The 17,592-nt window shown below is 40.3% G+C and overlaps 1 protein-coding gene across 5 annotated transcripts in view; it reads left to right on the forward strand.

Moving 5' to 3' along the window:
* tanc2b (tetratricopeptide repeat, ankyrin repeat and coiled-coil containing 2b) overlaps positions 1-17,592 on the forward strand; it is a 155,341-nt gene that overhangs the window by 92,412 nt on the left and 45,337 nt on the right. For 2 of the 5 annotated variants that reach the window (XM_014989907.2, XM_088016495.1), the window contains 2 exons: positions 4,237-4,353; positions 13,130-13,278. In XM_014989907.2, the coding sequence (XP_014845393.1) occupies positions 4,237-4,353; positions 13,130-13,278 (266 nt within the window). Of the gene's footprint in view, positions 1-4,236; positions 4,354-4,743; positions 5,097-12,584; positions 12,791-13,129; positions 13,279-17,592 lie in introns of those variants that run through there. The other 3 variants (XM_088016497.1, XM_088016498.1, XM_088016496.1) reach the window with 3 other exon arrangements.

Consider the following 17,592-nt stretch of genomic DNA (forward strand, 5'->3'; position numbering starts at 1 on the left):
AAATACGGAGAAGTTAAAGTTCTTAATATGCAGCATTAGGCACTGAATGCTTTTTATCTATTCTGTGCAAGCTTTTGGCTTAGGTTTGTGCTGCTTTGGTGGCACTCCCTGTCTACAGTTGCACTTTATGTCCAACTGCTTAATTGCCAGTAGCACAAACTGAAGACAGAAACTTTGCTGCAAAATAAATGGACAAATGGACACAGTCATGTTGTGACCAGAAACAGGGCTTTATTTTTTATAAAATAAAGCCCTTCGACAGCTTTAAACTTTGAAGACGAGTGGCAGGACGCATGTTGAACAAAAGAACAAAACCATCATTTAATTACCTTCACAGAAAGCTTATACAGGTGTTAAAACTGGCACCTTCGTTTCTAATACTAGCCAAAGAAATCAGCATGTAAATCGGTTGGACAGGCAGAAAAGTCGAGCCTTTTTCAAGTGACAGTCACTGTGATGGCAGTCGATCTGGCCATGAAAAACCTGGATTCCCTCTTCTTCCTCCTCTGGCTGTCAGCTGTACTTTCTCTGTGGCATCTGTGCTGGCTCACTTCCTGGATGTAGTCAATTAACAGACTTCTCTGCAGTCCATAGCTGCACAGCATTAACACTTCAAGAATGGCAGCGAATGCTTCGTCACATAGATCCGGGGAGTTCACTCGGCCAGGAAGACGCCGAGTTTATTTGTAAGGCCGGGAATTTGCAGATTCGTCAAGATATCTAAGCGTTTAAGTTTTTATAAGAAGGCGTTATTTTTAACTTCTTTATTTGGTCTTAAAGCTTTACTGTGGGATGTTTCTTCTATTGAAGTTAGTTTAGATGGTTTCTGTCTTCAAATTTCTAAGTGGTTTCTAATCTTGGTCTTAACTTTGTATTGGCCTATAACTTGATTTATGTTTATTTTGCCACAAATATTCTAAATAGCCACAATCATTTTTGCAGGATCTCAATATGGTTTAAAGTTTCTGTCAATTAGAAATGTTTATATATATATATTTTTTATTATTATTATTATTATTTTTATTTATTATTTATATTTCAAATTTCAAACATTTTTGAGTGATCATGGATCACTTAAATGACCCCATATTTTCTCCTTTTGTAGTGCTGTAACTCTTAAATTTTAACTCGTGATGTTGGTATTTTCTTTGAAATCTTTGTTTTTTTTAATTCTCATGTTTATATTTTTTTTTTGTAAATAATCTCTTTCTAAAGTCTTGGTACAGGATACCATAGCAGACTCTCAGATGCCTAGTCCATGCCCCGATGGGTCTAGGCTGTTTTTGCACCAAAAATGGAACCAATACACTACTAGAGAGTTGCTTGTATGTTTATGCATGGACAGTGTACATCATAAGGAGAAAAAGCTGGAAAAAAACCCAACTAAATGTAACAGGTCTCATAGTAGAATACAGTTGCAGGATTTTATTTTATTTTTTTTTTACCAGTTGAACATCATTATGCCAGCATCCTGGTTTGTGGTTTTGTCACCTTTGCTGATGTTCCTTGAGAGCACGTCTGCGTCTAAACATGCCTCTTCACAGCTTTTACTATGCCTGGAAATTCTCTTGTTAGGATAAAATGAAACATTCTTCGTAACGTCACCCAGTATAAATCTGACATATCTGGAAAGTCTAATTTTGTAATGTCTTACAGCGAGACAGTGAAAGTCTGCAGCCTTGTTTTAACAGAAAGGATGACAGTAATAATAGCGGCATGCAGTAATAATATTTATTTCTTGTAGAGCATGTACTCTGTGTGCATCAGTCTCTTCTGATTCGGCTTATATTTATAAAGAACGCCTGGCTCTCTATCCATTCACTACAGGCTGATACATTATCTTGACATTAAACATAACATGAAACCCAATTGTGAGTGTGGAGAAACTCATTCAAGTCATTGTTCATTGAACATATGTTTAAGTTGCTGCTCGTGGCTCTTTGCTCACTGCTGACTGGTTCAGCGCTGCTCTTCTCCGCCGGATTGCTTTGGACATGTGAACTCACCCATGATGGCTAAGAGTTGCAGGGTACAGTACATAATCTATCCTAAAACCCTTGTTTAACCAGATTAGATGATTAAGAGTAAATTATGCTCAGTTGTTACCCATCTCAAACCTCCACGAGTACAGAGAGTAGAAAATGTTGGAATTAAAAAAAAATAAATAAATAAAAGCCTCCCATCTAGGTTGGCCCCAATTCCAGAAAAAGAATCACAATTGACCTTTTCTCCTTCTTCACAAATAGAATGAAAGTGTCATAGATTGCAAACTGTTTTAATAAATCTCAGTATTATCAAGTTAAAGTTTGGTCGGTCTAAATATTTTACATTTTACATCCATTAAAATTGTCTATTTTGTGTATTTGCACAAATGTAATAAATATTTAGTGTTAATGGTCTAATGGGCCATACCATCAATATGCATCTATAGTCTATTTATGCCAAATACGTCGATGTGTCACTATGGAGATGTTGTGTTTAGTGTGATGTGCATTGATGGTTTTCCCCCACACAACGCATTTTGCATTTAGTCTATAGTCTCTTTTCACAGCTTTTTTTTAATTGTCATTTTCCGACTTTTTTTTTTTTAAGTCTGCTGCCCAATATGTTGCAACACAAATGATTTTAAACTAGTGAAGTATTCTTCCAGGCAAACGTAGCCCCAGTAACTTACACTAGCAGCAATTGGATACCGCTGTAGAAATGTATTTTCTTCACATAAGAAGCACTGTGATATTTTAATACTTAGAGATCTTGTGACACACATATTGAAAAAGTTTTAACAGACTGATGAAATGTTATTGGACAATTACCGGTGTATGTTTTGACCTCCTTGTGGTGTTTTTAGGAAATTTCAATTTCCGCAGCATTCAAAATATATTTTTTTTTCTGGTCTTCCTGCTGTGAGCAGTCAGTAATTACTTACGTTAGGAAAAAGGTTGAGATCATGTTGCGTGTATAGCATTGGTTCCAAAACAAGGTCTTACTGTTTCACAATAAAAAATAATTACAGAGTTAGCAGATCTTAAGCATATTATATTAGCGATTAAGGCAGCGATTAAGACGACAGATATTCCTTAAAGCCTCTTGAGATTGTCATAATTTGTCAAATTTACCAAATCCAACATGTCATGATGGAAGCTGAAAGACTAAATAGATTAAACCCAGCAACATTGCTGAACTTGTTGAACCCTCGTTTTCTGCTGAGAGTCTTCCACTCGCAGCCTGAATGAGCTGCAGACATATTGTCGAAAATATTTTCCTCTGAATTAGCTTCTCGCATATTTTGTGTTTCATCTGACTTCGTTTTGTGCACCACAATGTAAACTGCTTACTTTGGGATCCTTCTTACTCACACCAAACAGTGTAGTTGTTTTGACACGGTATGATGAGTTCACCGATCAGACAAAGATCGGGCGTTTGAGTTTTCAACCATCCGGTCACTGATAATCAGGCTGGAAAGCGTCAGATTGTGGCGCATCTCTAAATCTCGTCCTTGTTGATTTGGTTTAAGAGAACAGGCCACGGTTTTCACATCGCCTCTGAAAAGTTGCTCCACACACTGAAAAGGACGCACTGATGGGAGATTATGGCTGCCATTGTTTTCAATGTTTACACACAACCGCTAACAACCCTGTCTTTGCAGCGAAGCTATTTTTCTTGTGATTACATCACAACCGCCACCCACATCTTTTTCTACTGTAAATTTCCCATTCGACGCTTCAGTTTTGCGCCGGCGGACGTCCCTGGCGTTCTTGGTGCGATTGTGGACCCAGTGGATAAAAAACACACGTACTCCTCTTTACCCATTTACAGACCTGCATCTTTCCTGGACCGTTTCTCTGTGTTGTGAGGTTAATGTTGGCCAGGGAACACGGTGTATGGAGGTATTTTTAGATTTCGTCAGTGGGCTGATGTTACGTGAGGGTGATGCTGGTTTCTCTCGCGCCCGTTTCCTGATTGCCCTTGCTCCATGTTTACTCTTTATCAAACAAAGCTTCACAGAAAAGCCTGCAGGATGTTGTCATTTTATCAGTGTGCTGCTCCAAGTTCATAAGCTCTCTGTCTCCCTCCCCCCCTCTTTCTGTCCTGTCCCTGTCACTTCTCTCTTTCTTGTCCTCCACCATCTCCCTATTGAATGCGTGCGTGTGTGTGTGTGTCTGTGTGTGTTGTCTCCTTCTCTATATGGATGTATATGTGTCTGCGTGTGTGTCTGCATGTGCTTTCTGCTCCCAGCCCCTCTGCGGAAAGCAAAGTTTGTGGAGAGCCCTCGCATTCCACAATCAGAGCTTGGCTCCCCTACACACACCTCTGCTACTGCCAAGAATAGAGACCTGGACACATACTGCCCTGGTAAGTTTTTTTTTTTTTTTTTTTTTTTGGCCAGCTTATCCCTCATTTTGTCGTTTCTGCATGTTGTGCTACTACAACTGTAGAGGCACAAAAACAGAGAGGGGAAAACTTATCTGTGTGACAGATTTTCTGCTGGATGCTGTAAGATGAAAACATGGCTAAGATCATTAATCAGATAGCTTTGCCTGTGCCCACCCTCGCTGCCTCCTCCCACTTTGCCTCTTTAATCCTCCCTTGCCGCTTTCTCGGAGCTCATTTGAGCGCCGCCGCCGTTTTCTGTTAACTTCACTGCCGGCTTTTTGCTCGTTAATCCCGCAGACGGTCCAGTTTCCTATCCTCCACCCCCCCACCCCCACCCACACACACACACACACACACACACACGCACGCATATACGCACCCCCCCTTGCTGCCACAGACAGCCCTGTCAAACCCGACGCTCTCCTCCCTTCCTCAATCAGGGCGGACATTAAAGCAGTTTACTTGAGGACAGCGCTCTGATATATATCTGCTTTCTCGTCTCGCGGTTTTGGCCCGCGCTCTCGTGTCTTGTTGGCTCAACCTCTGTTGGCTTTGTGGACCTCAGCACTTCGGGCCAGGACTTAATACGTGAGTGGAGCACCAATGGGGGGCCTCGGGGCTTACCTTGTGTGATTTAGGGAAAAAAATGGTTGAGAGAGCACTGCCCGCCTTCTCCGTCTGTTGGCCTCTTCTGCTGAATTTCTGCCCAGGGGGAATTCTAAGTATGTGATTTACACTGGAACGTATTTCAGTTTGATTTTAAACCTCTAGAAAAATGTGTCGATTTGCAGTCTTTTTCTTTTTTTTTTCCTCATTATTTTTGTTTTCGCATGGCTTGTATAACTCTTGACCCTCTCTTTATTTTGCATCGTTCCTGTGAAATAGACTGTGACATATGAGCTATGAGCTGCCAAGAGCTGCTGTAAGATGTGACATATCAGGGATGAAATGGTGCTCTGCGCTACAATCGACAGAGGAAGCGGTTGATTACATTCAGGAATTCTCTGCGTGTGTGGAGTAATAACTCAAGCTGAAAAGCAGCCGGGAGGGTCGGGATGAGTTTTTTTTTTTTTCAAGGGTGAGTACTCATACCTCCCAGGTGGACAGATGGAGGTCTGAGCTCTTAACAAGGCCTCCCTGGCATGTGTAACAGCAGGGCAGTGACTTAAACACTTGATTGCTTGCCAGTCCACACTCTGCTGCAGCCGCTGCTGCTTCTGACATTGACTGTCGCCTGGAGGAGTGTAGGTATCAGCTGATTTTTTTTAAAAATTATTATTATTTATTTATTTATTTATTTTTATGGCCTACAAAAAAAAAACATTTGTGGGCTCATAAATATTGTGAATATTTTGCAAGATGGCTTGTGAAATTTGCCACTAGCAATCCATCATTTATAATGGATGGAAAAGCATTCATGATGATGTTGGACAGAAGCTGTGCTCTAACAGTCTGGAACAGCCTCAGACTACAAATAAAATCCTCTGCTTCCTGTATGTTTTTATGTCGTGTAGTGGCCTTGCTTTGAGCGCAGTTCGAAATTCTCTTCAGCCTCTAGAAACACTTTAAAACAACAATCATCTCAAAAGAAAAAAAAACTATATAAAACGATGAGTTAATTCATTTTCATGTTCAAGAAACCAGTTTGACGTGATTTGATTCCTTATAATTACATTCATCTGCCAATTTATTAGGTACACCTTCGCAGTACCAGTTTAACACCCCATTTACTTTTAAAACCGCATCATTCAGTTGCTGGAAACGTTGCTCTGAGGTTTTGGTCTGTATCCAGATAATGTCTTCACGCAGTTGCTGCATATTTGTTGGCTGCACATCCATAATGTTCCACCACATCCCAAATGTTCTCTGTTGGATTGAGATCTGATGACTGCGGAGGCGTTTGGATACGAGTTAACTCATTTTCATGTTCAAAAAAGCCAGTTTGAAGTGATCTGAGCTTTGTGGCTTACGCAATAACCAGCTGAATGTAACCGTCAGGTAGCCCTGTGCTCATAAAGGAAATGATATGATGAGCCACAACTTTCAGACAGGCTGCGGCATTGAGACGATGTTTACTTGGTAGTAAGGTCCAAAAGTGCTGAGAAGAATCCCCCACATCATAATACCACCGCCAGCAGCAGCCTGATCCATTAACGCACAGGATGAATTTGTGTTTTTATGTTGTTTACTCCATATCCCGGCTCTACCATCTGAATGTGGCAGCTGATCAAGATTCATCAGACCAACAAAACAATTTCCCTGTCTTAGTGTTTTCATTTTGTCTAACCTCTTTGAATTGTAGCCTAAGTTTCTGATTCTTTTTTTCTTCTTTCCTGCGCTGTAGCACGTCTGTTTAAAGGGTCAAAGTGTTGTGTGTTCAAAAGTATTTCACATACCTTGGCATTTTCTTCCACGCAACTGCCTATTTTCTCTTTCTCTGTCCATTCTTTCTAAACCAAAAAGAATGTTTGCGCTTGAAAGTCCCAGCAGATGAGCAGTTTCTGAATTTCTCTGGCACCAACAGCCATGTCAAGTCTAAAGTCACTTATATCCACTTTCTGGTTTGAGCTCCCGCAGTTTGCATTCCCCCACTTCTACATAGATGCCTAAATGCGTCTATATAAATGCTGCAATGTGATGGACTGACTCACTACTTATGTAAGCAGGCAATTTAGCAAATGTACCCAATTAAGTGACCACTGATTATATATAGCAATGCAGTGGACAATAGACTATCCAAAAACTACCAATTGTTAAAAAGTCTATCTAAATTCTGATCCTCTTCCTGAGTGATGTGGCGACAGTGGAAAGGAACAAGTCCTTTTCAACATCCTAACCAGCCACAGGGTTCCATGAGTGGAGACATAAAATTTGATAACATTAACTGAAAGCTCTGAAGCCACTGTAAAACGTCAGCGTTATTGCAGCTAAGGGTTAGTGTATTCTTACAGTACAGGAAAGTGAAACTTCCAACATAAAACTGGAAGGCTGATGGAAGTCCAAGAAAGTTCCTCTGTTTCGTCTGTCATTGGTCATGCTGGTTTTGGAAATGCCAACTGTCTTTTAGAAATGTCAGAGCTAAGATTGTGTACAATACATGGCACTTTAACAGAAGCATCTTTTATATATTCCTTAAAATTAAATATTCAAATTTTAAACAGTTATGTTGATGTATATTGCACAGCCCCCTGGGGAAGCAATGCAGTTTATCCCAAAGAAACACATGCATTCTTCAGTATAGATAAAAACTCTCTAAAACTTTGTTGTCTGAACATACAATATGTCTGCAACACTTTGCTTGTTGATTTGTAACTTTGTCCAAAGTAGCGTAAAGATTAAAGCCTAATCTCATGATGAACGTCATCAGTTCACTGACACCTAAAGCCCTGGCTATATTGCTCCTGTGCTTTTATTTATGAAACACCTGAAGTGGCATTGCAAAGATAAGATCTGAAAATATGCTTAGCAGGAATGTGAATTTCCCTAATCTGATCTAGTGCTCCCTCTTCCATCACCTGGTTGCGAGGAATCCGTGCTTGTGTTGGGTTTTGTGCTTTATATTTTACCCATATTGCTTGTTTTTTTAATTTATTTTATTTTATTTCTGCATCTTTTGAGCTGTATTCACCCTTAAAGATTTTTTTTTCATCTAGATGAAGTAAAATATATAGCTCAAGAATTTAGATGAAATAAGAGCCGCCATTTTTTTTTCTTCTTCTTCTTTTTCCTTCCCCACCTGCTACCTGGGCCTATTAATACTCTCTCCTGTCCTGTCCAGTCCCCCCGCCTGCAGCACACATGCTTCTCTCTGGCTTTTCTCCGTACGATGGGGAAAGGAGGCGCGCCAGATCTGTGCATGGCCGGACAGAAACAGATGCGCTCTTGCACTGAAATGCATTCCTAGCTGCGTGCAAAGATAGTTGCTATGGCAACCATCTGTCTCTTTCGCAGCTCTGGAATCCGATAGAGAGGAGAGAAGTGTGTATATGTTAGGTGGGCTGGTTCAAAAAAAAAAATTGCTGTTTTATGTTTAATGAATGTTTATTTTCTGCTTTGCATAACTTGTCATTAGTCTCTGATGAGAAACGTCAGAATTTTTTATTTTTTTTTAGATGCCTGTTCCATTCCAAGGTGCTGTCAACGCGCTTTGAAGTGGTGTAGATGCTTGTTGTCACAGGATTCAGTAAGAGGCAGTTCATATAATTGCAATCGGTATTTAAAGAGCAAAACATAGGCACTGGAAATAGAACGAAATCAACATACAACCCCTGCATTATGGTAATGAATCGCTGTTGAAAGCAGCTCATTTGTATTAGTTTGAAGTAGGCTGTGTGACATGTGTGCGACATTTTTTTGTTTGTTTTGTTTTGTTTTTTTCGTTTGCAGTCAGACGATTTTTTTTTTGTGTGTCGATTTGATGCGACGGCTCAGTGTTGGTGGAAAAACTGGGTCTCGACGTATGTTTGCCGCTGGTGTTTTTGGAGGGTTAGAGTACGTACAGAGGGATTGCCTGTGTTTACCTTACTGGGAGTGGCTTTGAGCTCAGACACCCAGATTAGAGATTTCGCTCCCGTATCAAACGGCACATAGACGAGGGGTCGGCCAACAGCTGGCTGCCACGGAGATGCTGTGATAAGGAAACAGGAACTTTAACGGGAAGAGGAGTAAATGAAGCGACAGGCATAGAGTCTGCAACGTAGACTGAGTGGTAGGTATGCGGTGCACCTATAGAGGTGGAAAAGTCGGACAGAGCTGCTGTTTGATCTCGCTCAGAGCCACAAGCCCCCCAGGAGCAGTTGACTAATCACTGCTAATGTATTCAGTCCTCACGACTTGCAGTCTGTCAACTGGAAAGCCGTCACTGCCTATAAGCAGACACTGGCATAAAGATGCAGCAGCTATTGCATTAAAAATGTACAAGTATACTAGTATTGCACCACAAGAATAGTTAAATGTCCTAAAAAGACATGAAATGCAGGTGATGTTATATGGGGGAAAAAAATTATGCATCTTTCAAAACTTTTTTTAAAAATATTTGTTATTTTTGCAATTTAGGGATTGTTTCATTTTATTTTACTTTTTTCAGTCTCACATTCCAAGATAGATTTTCTTTGTTCCAAGACATTTTTTCATCGCAGTGCCTTCAATGTTATCTATCTTTTTTTTTTTATCTCTGTTTTGATTTAGAAACAAATTATATATTGCTTTATATTTTATCTATATTTTTGCGATTCCAGACTTTTTATATTGTTATGCGTTGTACTTTTTTGTGCTTATAATAATCTATTGGCTTAGAATTTTGTGGGTTTGATGGTTGATTGTATACAAGCTTCTTTTTGAACATCTGCATCATCTCTTTGTGTTGTCTTTGGTTATATTAGAAATAAATATTAATATATTAGAAATAAATAAAATCTGATTGACTCTTGTTCAGATTGTTTTAGCATCACAGAACTTGACCGATTGCAGCTCATTTGACAGCAGAAGTCAGACAATTGGCCTTTTTCTTTGCAGACATATTGTTTTAAGCTCAATGTGGCTGATGGTCGGTACCATTCATTTTATTCAGCCATTTGTTTTGTTTGTCATTTAATTTAAAAAAAAAAAACAAGACCTTGGCTCAGAATGTTGCCGGTTTCTTTCTTTCTAATGAAAAGTGCAGTAGTGGATTTAGGTGTGCTGGTGTTTTGTTATTTGTTCCTGGAGACATGTCATATGGCTCAATATTATTATTATTATTAGTAGTAGTTTTTTTAGATCTTATCCTTAAAAAATACAACAGCAGTACATACATACTAGAAGAGTAGATGTGGCATTTTGCTGCTGTCTTTTCTATGCTGTTATAGTTTTCTTAGACCAATGTTTGCTCATGTTTGCTTACTGTACAAGCATAACCTCAGAGAGGAGAACCACATTAGCATGCCACGCTGCACAAAGCTAAGTTCACTTATTTTCCACAGCATGTCAATTCACTCTTATTGCTAACATTATATTTAAATTACTTGCAGTAGAGTTTAATCATGCTTTTCTAACATAAAGGCTTTAGCAGTGAGTCTGTGAGCATCCATCGAGCGGAACACAAACAGGAACAAGTTTTGTATGAATGGTTTGTACATAACAGTTGTGTGTGTGTGCGTGCGTGTGTGCGTGTGTGCGTGCGTGTGTGCGTGTGTGCGTGCGTGCGTGCGTGCGTGCGTGTGTGTGTCCAAGGTGGAGCTCACATCTCGAGGAGAGCAAAACATACAGCTTTAAACATGACAGTCCTGGCTGTTTCTCCAGTGTAAACAAAGAGTTATTAATTTTAAACCTCATCAACACTGAGCTCTGCAATGATATGAGACCAGAAAATATTCTTAACTACAGCTAACTTGCAAAAGGCCACAAAGTGAAGCTCAAGGTTATGTAGGTCTTTTTTTTTAGAACAAACTCCTTACATTCAGTTTCATAGACAGAAGCAGCGTCTATTAAACTGATTTTGTAAGTCTGATGTAATATTCTAATCGTTAATGTCAGATTTTCATCAGCTGTTATGTGAAAATCAACATCACTAACAGCAGTGATCTAAAGTTGAACTATTGTCTATTAAGTTTGTAATTTTTTTTGACCTGTTATTTTGCAATATGGAAAATCCATGGGTTCAACAGAATGTTGAAGTGGAAGCCGAGTTTTGGCTTCTTTTTCTGTTTATGCACAACTCAGCAGTTCGGCACAGCCAGTCACTGCTGGGAGTGAGAAAAGTAGCAGGTTTAAACAACTCACAGCAACTTTATTCAAAGTTGTAAGATTGTTTGCACGTTTATTATTTATGCAATTCATAAAAAAAACAGGAAGTTGATGACTGAATCGAATTGTTGTCACTGTTTATTCACGAGCAAACATAACAGCTGCAGAGGAAGTAAAAATAGAATGAGTGTCAAACACCGGTGAGCTGCTGCTTCATAAATCTTGCAAGTGTTTATGAACTCCTCTATATTTTTGCCATATGAGGATCATTTAGCAGATAAAATGATTATAATATATGGGCTCTGTACCTTTCAGTCTGTTTTAATATTTATGATTAATAACCACCATTTAAAAAGCTCCCTCAACTTTACAGAGTCTCTGCCAGCTTTCATAGACTGAGCAACTCTGTAAAAAATAAAAAAATTAAACTCAAGCAAAATCCTTTCATTAACATAGATGTTATGTCCTGCTAGTATTACAGCCTGTATCCATGTACATAGCTAAACAGCATCAAAGCTCATATGTGATTAGCCTATTTTGTACCTAATGTGTGCTGTGATTACCTCATTATTCGATGCTGCTGTGTGTTTTTATTGAAGCTCTGCAGCGTGTCATTCCCATTTGATTCAAAGGTGGTTGTTTTTTTCCCCCCTCTCTCTCAGAAGGTCTCTGCCTCACTTACTTACTCGCTCAAAGCGACTCAGAGTCAATCTAATGAGGCTGCTGTCCATAAGGGAATGGACAGGGGAGCCCAGGCTTTAGATTGCCTGCCTGCCTATGTGTCTTTGAGCTGATGAGTGAGAGACCGCAGGCTTCGGGGGAGCTGTCTTCCTTCAAAGAGGTGCTTTGGTGGCTTGGATTGTCTAACAGTTGTCAGTTAGAGTCTAATCTGGCTACCTGTCTGTCCGGTTCGACCTGCTGTATGGTGAAAAGGGTTTAAAAAAAAAAAAAACTGGTCCTGCCAGTAAGCTGTCTTTGTCTCGACTGCTGTTTATTTAAGCGCTGGCCACCCAGAGCTGTTGGCTTAAATGCCATTAATGTCTGAACCAATTCAGAGGTTCATACATCGAATTACTGGCCAATAGTTACTTTTTCCTCCTGAGCAGGAAAGTAATTAACAAAACCTCCTCGCCTGAGAGCGACACTGCTGTGACGAGCGTTGAATTGAACTAAAGTTGATCCATGCAGTCGGCTCCTCCAGGCACGTTAGCCAGGTGTTACCGAAGAACATGATACTACCAACGAGGGTTTGTTACGGTTGAAGAGTAACCAGGCAACCAGGTGACAAGATGAGGTCATTGAGAGATGTTTGCTTTGGTTAAAAGCCGGCAACCCCCACCAGTGCTCTGAGTGTTTGTAGGTGGATTTACCATCATGCGGGCTCACCCCACAGTGTCTCTTTGCTTTGCTTAGCGCTTCCAGGCTCCATAAATAGGACAGAGATCTGTGTGTGTGTGTTTGCGTACACACCCACTTTGGTTAGGAACGCCTCTCCGTCTCCCTCTCTCACTTACACACACTCTCAGGTAAAGGGTGTTTCTCATTACGTCACCCACGCTGCAGTGGCAATGAGTGGTGCGGAAGCAGCTGTCGTCAGTTCGGAGGACTTTTTTGCCGTTCAGCGTGAAAAGAAGGTTTTTCCGTACAGCTGGAAACGATCCTTGTTGTGGCTGAAGGGATTTTTGGAGTTCATGTAAGTGGATCGTCCAAGCCACGGCGTCCATTTGTTTCGAGGAATGTGTTTGTAATGCGCCGCTCTGAGCTACGGGAAAACTCAGGTGCGACAGGGTGTTTCATTTGTTTGCCTGAGTGCAGGTGCTGTGTATCCTCTGTCTGCTGTGTTTTGTGGAGGACGGCTGTAGCGGATACATTTTGTGTTCGGTTGTTGAAATCAGACGGACATGAAGCTAAAAGCTGCGTCTTATGGTGAAATGAACTGTCCCCTTATTTTTTGCTCACCACTTGTATTTCTCTGTTTTCTACCATTCTTCCTCCTCCTCCGCCTCCTCCTTTTGTCTATCTACCTCTGCAGGGGAGTCAAGCCATGAGCTGGGGCCCCCTCCGTCGGTGGATGAGGCAGCCAACACATTGATGACGCGGCTGGGTTTCCTTCTGGGAGACAAAGTGAGTGAGGGGCCAGCTGGTACGCAGTACAGCATGGAGGAACCCGAGGCGAGACAGGTAACTTTCCTCCTTTATTCAAATCTACTGAGATAGGCTGATGGGTTTCTATTAAGAGAAGAAGATGTGTTTCGTTAGCTTAGATTATAGAGCTTTTATCTTGTTGTACATCGAAATCTCAATAAATTAAACAGAATGGAAAAGCATGTTCATTTCAGCAATAGTAACCTGATGTATAAATGTATTCACTATTGGGTGACATTTTGTAATAATTATCTACTGTTAGTTTTTAAACTCTAAATCCAGAAATTCGAATAGCTCTGTAGGGAGGATAGATGAGCAAAGATCGTTGCTGGAGAAGGTGGCAGTTCACAGAGTGCTGCATTCAAGCATATCACTAGAAAGTTGACTGGAAGGAAAAAAAAGTGCATAATAGAGGTGAAAGCCGCAGTCTTGAGAGGATTCTGAGATGCAAGAAGATAAATACGTAGCATCACTAGTGTAGCATTGAGGAGGAAGACAAGTTGAAGTGAAAAGTGTAGCGGCAGATGTTTTATACAATTTTCAAATAATCTGACTTGGTGTCAGTGTGATTGACTGACAATGATCAGTGAAAACAAATGTAAAGATTTTTATTTTCTGAGGATGAAGCATTGATTACAGAGGAGAACGTAGCATGGAACAAACCTTTTTGAAAAAGCACTGCAGCTGTCTTAATAGAGATTTTTGAATTGTACCTTGATCTCAGCACAGTCAAAGACTTCTGTAGGTTCACACTCAATGACAGTATCTGGCCAAAGGATTTCTCTTGGTACCACAGCTGGTACGTGTGTCACAGCTAGCTATTTTTTGACACGTATCAAATCGATCTCCCCAATACATTGTAGGATATTCATGTTTTCCCCTATCAGCATGTACTGCACCACATTCACGTTCCTTGCACACAGAAGCTGACATCCATTAGGTTTCTAGCAGGTGAAAAGCACACCCTCCTCCAAATTGCACCTGGGATTGGTTGTGCTGTTACAAGCTGCATTTAAACACAAAATGTGTCTATCCCAGGAAGTAATTACCGAGGAGTCAGTATGATTAGTGTGCAATGATGCGGCAGAAACGCTGAGGTAGGATGGGCAGGAAAGCAGGATGTGAAAACTTGTCTTGTGAGTACCAATTTCAGATTTTGTCTCAGTGCAGCCACATTCAAAGACTTGTGTTGTTTGAGGTGACTGTGGGGAACACATCAGAATCAAAGTGGTTCATTCGGATGGACAGTGCCTTGCCCAAGGACACCTCCACATTTAGAGTGGTGAAGCTGAGCAGTGAACTGAGCCAGACTTGGTGCGGCTTGACGATTACTACTTTTTCTTGCCTCTTTCTAGCTGGCTTGAAATATATTTTTGTTTTTGTTTTTCCTTGTGACATTTTTAGATGAAATGCACTGCATTGTTGAAGTTGGTGCATTGTTTGGAATCGGTAAGCAACATGTTTCTGTCTCTGTATTCTACTTATCCTACACACAGAAGGCATAGTGACTGCTGCTATTTTTAAAAGCAAGAAACTTCCTCTAAAAGCAGGACATCAAAGACATTACAAACAGCACTTCTCATTTCTATTATGTTATCAGATTGCCTCTGTTTTCAAAGTTCCTTTAAAGCTAATTAGGATGTATAGCTAAGAGCATGGCATTTCTTTGCTCTCCTCATTGAACAACAAAGACTTGTCAATTCTATTCAAATAAAACACCTCCCCCTAAAAATGTCTTAGCGGTGATCAGATGTCTTTATCTCCTCTTTCTCATGAAGGTGCTTTTGTGTCCCAGTGTTATATTTGACACTCATTGTTCGCAGTGAAAAGAGTATTGTCTCGGACTCTTAAGTCACCACAGATTTGTTTTAGATTAAATGTTTTTCATACTTTACAGGTCACATCTAAAAGCGTTGTAGTGTTTATATATCATTCACTTCCTTTTATGAGAAGTTGTGTTCAGGTGCTTGAGGAAACGCTTAATGTCTAAATCAATCTCTTTTGACATTTATTTTCACTGCTGTTCTCCTTTTTGTTTAGTTCTTACACATCTTTGACATCCATATTTATTACAGTGCTGGGGAGATGTTAGCATTCAAACATCGCCGGCATGATTTCCACATTAATTCTGGCCTCCTAATGAAGCATCTAAACTATTTTCAGATGGACTTATCCTTTCATAGCCATTACTAGATTTCAGACATCCACAGATTTGAATTTTGTATGGTTTCCTCTAATTCACACTGGGTCAAAGTTATACATTCAGGTTCGAATGTACTGAAATTTGATAGAATATTTTTAGTGTTGCAGAGAAACCACACTTTGTAATGATCAGCATGCTTCTGATTTGAATCTAGCTGGATACCTGACCCGTCTTACTATCAGAAATGGCAGAGTTTGTTTAATTAAAGTGGTTGGTTTGCAGGAGACTGACCCGCATTTCAAACTTACCCCATACATTTTCAATAATATAGAGGTTGGGACCATTCCAGATGCTTGGTCTTTAGCTGCTTTCTTTATTCCAAAATCAGTTTTGATCTGTGTTTGGTATGATTGTCTAGTCAGAAGCCCCAACTTTGATTAAAGATTAAAGTATTCAATAACAATCCAGGAACCAGGCAGGCTGAAGGCTATCGTAAAATGAAGACTGTTGGAACACAGTGTTGCTCTCCACCATAAAGCAGGTTTTAAATCATCACAAACTTAGACATCATCAAAATAAAAGAACCATCTGCTCCGAAATCAACAATTTCAAGCATGATGGAGATTTTCAGACGCATGCCTTCCTAAGAAATGTTTAATGGTCAGGCAAAACATATATTATATTTGACCACATTTGGGTCGACTCAAGCTCAGAATGATGGAAATGTCCAAATAACTCAGTGGACATTTCAACAGAATAATTGAGTGTCTACAGATGTTGGGAAAGTCTTTTGGAGGCATTTCTAAATAGCTGTAATATTTGACCATCACTTCAAACAATAGTACACCAAATACAAGTTACTCAGATGTGCCTCTACTTTGCCTAGATCTGGAAGAGCCACCAATTTACATCTCTCAGACGAAAGACAGAAATTTTTGGGGGTGGGGGATATTTGGAAACGACTTGAGAACCGACGAGGCCTAAACCTGCCATGAACCCATAACCCGCTGGAACACCACTGTCACTGCCAGCAGTAAAACTAAGTATATATCAATATTGACTGAGAGAAAGTAGATCCTGCTTCAAAATCAACCACTTCAAGTCTGAAATCCCCAGCTGTTTCTGGTGTGAACAAACCAGAAACTTTCTGGTTGGTGAAGACAAACACTGAGCTGCTTGGCCAAAATGGCACAAAGTATATTTGGAGAAGGGAAGTTGGGGTACCGATTGTCAATCAAGATGATGATTTGCAAAGGTTTTACTAGAAGTGGTAGTGTGAAAAGTGGGTGGAAAATCTTTAAAATCATCTCAAACCGACAACCACATGGTTGAAACGTTGGTGTTCCAACAGGAGTGTGATCCCAAAAAGTACATTGAAACTGCTGTAGGGATGGATTATATATTGGCCTTCTGGAAGCCCCAACCTCAAACCTTATTGAAAATGTGTTGATGATGCTTGAGGCTAATATGTGTCAGGACACCAACCAATTTAAAATGAGTCTACCAGTTCTAAAAAATAAGAAGGATCTTGATACCCAATCCCAAATTATACCAGAAGCTTGTCGATGGCTGCAAAAGTTTGTGGTTTCTCCGCAACTCATTGAAGAATATGTAACTAAATAATTAGCCTAAATGCATCTGAGCCTTCCTATAAAATTATTAAAATTATGTTTTGGTTAGAGAAAATATGCAACTCTAATTTCTCGGTTTAACATTGTCCAATAGCAGCTGGTATCCTCGGTTGATGCACCTCGTGTTAAGTGCCTCATGGGTTACTGTTTTTGCGCCGTCACCTTTTTGCTTATGAATTTGACAGTTGTGCAACAAACATCTCCTGGCGCAGCGGGGCGGCTGCAGATGTCCTGGTTTCTCTATTTAAACCTGATTTGACAGGAATGAATTGTTCGCAGACTGTGGGAGGAAAAACGTTTGCAGCTGAGAGACACAGAGGAGGTGAAACGGGGAGGAGGGGAAGAGAAAGGGGGCGGCTAACCTGTTGCTGAAGTATGTTATGCAGGCGTACGTATGGGTTTGCACTAAAACAGTGTGAATAAGCGATTAGGCTGATGGACCGCCTGTGCTCGATGTAAGCACTGTCAGAGCAGTGGGGGTGTAGAAATTGAGAGGTTCATTCGAGCGGCTCGTTTTAGAGATGTGACTCATATCAGCTCTTCGCTGCATCGTGCGCACGGCACAAACTTATTGTT

The sequence above is a fragment of the Poecilia mexicana genome, unplaced genomic scaffold (genome assembly GCF_051168715.1).
Source record: "Poecilia mexicana isolate PSO_F unplaced genomic scaffold, ASM5116871v1 scaffold_19, whole genome shotgun sequence".
NCBI lineage: Eukaryota > Metazoa > Chordata > Actinopteri > Cyprinodontiformes > Poeciliidae > Poecilia > Poecilia mexicana.